Source organism: Ascaphus truei, chromosome 8 (genome assembly GCF_040206685.1).
Source record: "Ascaphus truei isolate aAscTru1 chromosome 8, aAscTru1.hap1, whole genome shotgun sequence".
NCBI classification, from domain to species: domain Eukaryota; kingdom Metazoa; phylum Chordata; class Amphibia; order Anura; family Ascaphidae; genus Ascaphus; species Ascaphus truei.
The window spans coordinates 36,854,160-36,860,137 of NC_134490.1; the positions used below are offsets into that span (position 1 = coordinate 36,854,160).

Consider the following 5,978-nt stretch of genomic DNA (forward strand, 5'->3'; position numbering starts at 1 on the left):
TCATATAAAACACTTGTCACTTGGGAGTGTAACAAGATTGGGTGTATATGTAAAACAGCCTGTGGAACCAGATTACAGCTAAATGCTTTGGGTGAGACTGAGGACATGCCCTGCCTGAAGAAATTATGCAGAGGGGATAAGGGAGTGAACAGATGCCAGTCGCAGGTTTGAGGACAATCCTTTTTTTTTTTTTTTTTTTTTTTTAATTGCAATGATATTTAAGGTAAATAAAACCACACTATATTTTGCACTTTGCTCCTTATCTTTTCCTAAATGTTTACAAGAAAAGGATGTTTGAAGAGCCTGAAATTGACCAGAAAATACATTTGATAAGTTTGAATTAACACTTTCTATATTTTTATTTATAGACCCCAATAAGGCCTCGTCCAGGGTTGGTGCTTGCTGGCGGAGGCGCGCTTCCGCTCGGCACTGAGCCCCTAAAGCCGCAATTAGAGTGGCTTTAGTAGGGGCTCGCCTACGCTTCCGCAAGCGCGCGGAAGTCTTAGCAAATTTTTACATGTCAGCGCTCGCTGGAGCGCAGGGCCGGTCACGTGACCGGTTCGCCCAATGAGGGCAAACCAGCTCCGTGACGTCACTGGCCCGCCCCTGACGGCGCGCTGTCTAAGGCCAGGGAAAGCACCCGCTTTTCCTGAGTGTCAGCACGCCAGCGGGAAGCTTGGCCGAGGCCTAAGTTTGCGTTTAAGTGACAAGAATACCCTCCTGCCACCTATGAGCTTTACTCCATGTTAGTATCTTGCCCTGTGTTTGGGGGGGGGGGAGAAATATAACACAATTGTTAGACTGCAATGGGCTCTAGAGAAAGCTGCATTTTAACCTCCCAATCACTTCATATTTCAAACAGAGCATCAGATAAAAAATAAACAAAGTGATCGGTGCAGACTGCTGCTTTAACAGGATCAGTCTCAGCACACGGGTTAGTGTTGGTAAGCGTCTTATAGTAGCAGCTGAAGTCCCAGGCTCTCGCCCTGTTCTCGTGAGCTGGGGGAAGATACCAGAATGTTTCACATAATGTGTAGTGTCCCTGACTTGATGACATCACCAAACTAACATATGACAAGTGATAATTCCCCTCATTAATCACACACGCACACAGTGGAAGGTTTCATTCCTGTTTATCACATGATTCCTGTGTCTGAATCTTCCTGCAGAGCAGTTCCCGACAGCGGAGGACAGTCTCCTTCCCGTAGGCGCACGCCACGTTGCCTTCCGGTCTGCCTCACCCTCAAGGTTTTGAGGCACACCATCATGACCGAGACTGGAGAATCTGTGAGACGCTGTCAGACACTGGGTGTAGGGGGCAGTCCTAAAGGTAGCTGGGCAGATCCTTCTCAATAACCTGCAAGAGGGAAAAATGAACAGTGAAAGGGCTGCAGCGGGCACTGCTCTACACAAGCTTGTGGCTTCAATTCCAGCCTCAGGCAAATCCCTTCATCTCTCTGTAACTGGGTAATATTAGGGTTACTTAAAACACTTCAGAGACTGCTGAGCAGATTGTATTCCTTGATGCCCAAGCACATGGCATGACTGCTCTGCCAGCAGCATTGCTGCCGCAGATATAATCTGACCCACAGATGAAACGCAGTGAAAATACACACATGGCTCTGTTCTGGAGCATTGGTGCTTTAATAAGACTTAATACTTTCAGTTTGTTTGCCTCTAAAAACGCCCTCCACCCGAATATGACCCTGACTTACCAATGGATTATCCATTGGGCCAAATCGCTTCACCACGTGACCTTCCCGATCAATGAGGAACTGTGGGAGGAATAGACAAGGCTGAGAACGGGCATAATGAGTCACGGAAAGGGGTAACCGCACTCACACTGCACAGCAGGAGCAGAACGTGTGGGGCCCATACTCAGGTACTCACCTTGGAGAAATTCCACTTTATGGCGCTAGAGAGAAGAAAAAAAAAACAAATGGAAAGATGAGGCTGAATGAGAAGACTGCTTTCCAACACTAGTCTGAGCTCCCCTCTTATACAAAGAGCAGATCATATGCAGACAGGAGCTTGTAGCGTGCAGGTGAAAAGGATCAGTTACAAAAAGGAAAACACAAAAGGAGCAAGCAGGTGTAATAAGATTAGGAGTCCACAGGAAGCAAAATAACCGTAAGATATGGAATCCCCTGTCTTAAAGAGCTTACAATCAATGGAGATGTAATACAGGACCCAATAGTGTCAGTCTTTAATCAACAGGCCGTGAAGCTACTTCCCTGCATTGGGGAAAATATTAATCCTTTATTTGAACCAGGCTCCAGCGTTGGGAAGCAGCTGCACAGTATATGGAGTAAAATGTAACCATTGTGTAAGGTAATAACTGGACCAACGAACTCGCAATCCATCCATTTCAGTAGTACATGTTAGGGAGCAGCAAAGAGAACGAGTAGATATGTTTGGTGTGAGTACAATAACATCATCTGTTCTGGATGAGAGTATCCTCATGTCGTGTCTGTGTCCCCTCCCTTTCATACTCACTTCCCAAGGCTGCCCTTCCCTTTCGGCTGGTCTTTCATCCACTTCCACAGGGGGTGGGCGTTATCGCCGTTCACCTCGATCTTACTGAACATGTCGAATTCCACCTTGTAGGACGCAGCAAAGGCTTTAATCTGAGCCTCATCCCCGGGTTCCTGGGGAGGAAAAGAGGTAGAAATAGGTACTGCCGGAAAATAGAGTACCTGGCCCCAGTTTGTCAGGTTCATATCTGAGCAGTGAGGGGCTCCTCCATGCATCCACATCTCTCAGTGAAGGACTCCCACCCTCCAGCTTCAGAGCAGGACCTCTTGTTCCAGCACTTCTCATTCTCCAAAAAATGCCATCAACTTGATATGCTTGAGGAAACATTTTAATCATATCCCCCTCACCATCCTCTCCCAGTTGTATATTCTCGTCTCCCCTTCCCCGAGCTCTCACCTGCTTTCCGAACTGATTGCAGGGAAACCCGAGAATGCGTAAACCCTTCTCAGCGTATGTGGCGTGCATCTGGGCAAGCTGAGTGTAGTTTACGGGGGTTTTTCCTCATTTCGACGCTACATTGACAATGATGCAGACGTATCCTCTGCGGGGAGAGTAAACGTTTATATCAAAAACGGTGGCAGTGGGACAGCTCCCTCCCCAGAAGGAATTGAGATAGATATCAGATGTATACACAAACACCATTCATTGTTAAGGTTCTGTGGTGGTCAGAAGTAGGGTTACCTTTCCACAAGAGCCCCATCAAACTCCCACAACTACAGTCCCTGAAGATAACTCAATTCCTGTGTGACCGTGTGTGTTGTTTAGTTGGAGGTGGGTGGGGATGTTATTCTGAGACTGCTGTTCTGTCAGAAACAGCGGGAGGAGGGGCTCTTACCTGTATTTTTCCAGGGACACTTCCTGCCCATCGATGTCCTTAGCGGAGAACTCATATATAGTCCCCGCTTTCGTCCAGTCCACCTGTGCGCACTGCAGACGGGTTATAGGTCAATGACACTGACAGGGCAGCCTTGGCCCACCCAGCTCCCCCACCCATGTGGTCCCCTGACCATGCAGCAGCTGTAATATTTGCTGCACACAAAACAATCACAGTTAATCAGAGTAAAAGAGCTTACAGCCTCATATTAAACAGCTGATTAAAAGGATTTTCAAGGACACACAAAGCTGACTCACACATGAACCTCCCACTTCAAAATCCGATTCTCACTCGCTGCCTTGTCATCTGACCCTTTCATGGCTGGAAGGGCCTTGAATATAATGCTCTGACCCCTGTGTGTCTGCACTTTGAGGGAAGGGATACACAGCCCCACTCACTCCCTGCACTTTCTGCTGTACTAGACTGATAGAAAATGGGGCGGCTGCTCCCTGGAGAGGACAGGATCTCAAAAACAATGCACATTTTGTTAACCTCTTCAGGGCCATCACAGACTGGCAGAATAATGCTGACAATTTCACTTCATACGACAGACATATGGTGTGTGTGTGATGGAGTTAAACTTAAGGCACTGTGCACCCTCACAGTTGGCATACACATTCGACCTCTCACCTTCAGCTCAGACAAATTAAACAGAAACACTGCCAGGGCCAGAGGATTTCTCCAGACTGGGGCAATGTGACCCCCCTCCCTCCCCAACTGTGGGTGGCAGGTTAGAGTGCTGTATGAAGTGGGAGTCAAGAGATCACGTTTTCCTAATGCATTTCAGACCCCCACTCAAATGACCATACGCTGCAAATATTCAATAGAATATAGTGGTCACGTTTGCACTAAATATCACTGTATTTGCTACACGCAAGAGTTTTTTTTTGAAGAGGGGAAGGGGAGAGAGAAAGGTCTGGGATCCTAAGCAAAGAATGAATTGATATCTAAAGCACAAGGAATAATCCATTTTCTAATTAAAAGGACTGTACTACAAGAGGAATTTCTCCCTCCCGTATCCAGTCCCGAATCAATTCATAAATCACTATATGGAATTTCTTGCAGTTGTCTGCGTACAGTTAGTGTGCTGTATAACGTAACACGGGATAATTAAACTACACAACACACCGGATAAGACTGAAGATCACCTGGGCTCAGATACAGCCATATTACACACACTACTAATATAATCAAACACTGATAATGGATGGGCTTTTTTTTTTACCCTGTCTTGTCCCGTTACAAACTATTTCATATACTGTTGTTTTTTTCCAGGTGTAAGATTTGTAACCCATGCTCTACCAGAAAGGTCTGCAACCCCTTGGCCCGGCCTGTTATTGTAGCACCGTGTTTACAGTATGACTCCGCGATGCAGGACAGGTCCCACTAGCAGCAAAGGGTGTTAATATAACTAGTGGTTGTCACTACCTCTCCAGCGCTGAAAGGGTTAAGTGGTGGGACAGGGCTGAGTTTCCATATTACCCGCTCAGAGAGAAGCAAAGGGCAGGTACTCAGACACACAGGGCCAATATCAGTGCAAGGGGGCAAAGGGCAGGGTGCAAAGGGCAGGGACAGCCGGCCAATGTCACAGCAAGGAGTGGGGGGGTACAAAGGGCATGTGGGGGAGCGATAACTTTTCTTGAGTGGGGGTGCTGTACATACAAAACTAAGTAACAAACATACTTCAGCGTAAATGTAAAAATATATAAACCCAGGGGAGTGAGTGGTGCTGAGGAGCGAGGGGTAAGGGCTACACCACGCTGTCTGAAGCATGGCGGCACTGCAGTACCTGAAGCACAGTGTACCCTACACATTGCTCACAGCATGCAGAGTACTGTCTTCTACACAGTCAGCATATTACACGTGCAGCCACATGGACACCTCATACAGACAGCCACACATACACTAAACATGCAGACTGAGCGTGGCACAGCCAGCCCGCTGGGTATCAGGCAGGTGTCTCCTCACCATTGCTCTGTGTCCTCTTGCTCCTATCAATGCTCCGAGTAGTATAAACCGCCTCGCTGTGCGACACGGCAACCAGAACATGGCGCTAGCAAGCTCCACCCTTCCACACTGCAACGCCTATCACAGGGCGCCAGGAGGTGAAGGGTCAGGGCTAATCCTGACACGGGCCGGTACCAACCGACCTTCCTATCACGTGCGTTCCAAGCCTCACTTCTGAACCTCTCTGCTTTCTAGTCTCATCTCACTATTCTGAGTACCAGCCTCTGCTGCCTTGGATACGCAGAATGGTGACTGGGACAGGTGCAAGTTATTTATGGAGGGGGCCTGGTGACTATTCATAGATGTGGTTTGAATGGAAGAGTTCCCAGGTCTTACAGATCTAAAGCAGGTATCTCTAATGCTGGGGCCTGCTATATAAACCCTATTTATGAGGAAGTCTTGTGCTGATTCATGAAAATGCAAAAAAAAGGTGCTATGTTGCACACCAATAAGACAAAAAGTATACATACAGTTACCAGTGCTGCTGGTTCAAGGAGTACCTGTCAAAGTCCTCCACATCTAGTCCATGCTGCGAAGACTGTGTGCTGCACGATCACATTGC

General features: G+C 47.5%; 1 protein-coding gene across 1 annotated transcript; it reads right to left on the bottom strand.

Moving 5' to 3' along the window:
* Window positions 1–1,117: 1,117 nt before the first annotated feature.
* GPX4 (glutathione peroxidase 4) lies at window positions 1,118–5,546 on the bottom strand. Its single transcript, XM_075611451.1, has 7 exons — window positions 5,378–5,546; window positions 3,371–3,462; window positions 2,932–3,076; window positions 2,497–2,648; window positions 1,891–1,915; window positions 1,716–1,775; window positions 1,118–1,357 (listed from the first exon to the last, which is right to left on the bottom strand). Exons 1-7 carry the CDS (start codon window positions 5,456–5,458, stop codon window positions 1,325–1,327), a joined length of 588 nt encoding a protein of 195 aa, XP_075467566.1. The 5' UTR covers window positions 5,459–5,546; the 3' UTR covers window positions 1,118–1,324.
* Window positions 5,547–5,978: the final 432 nt, after the last annotated feature.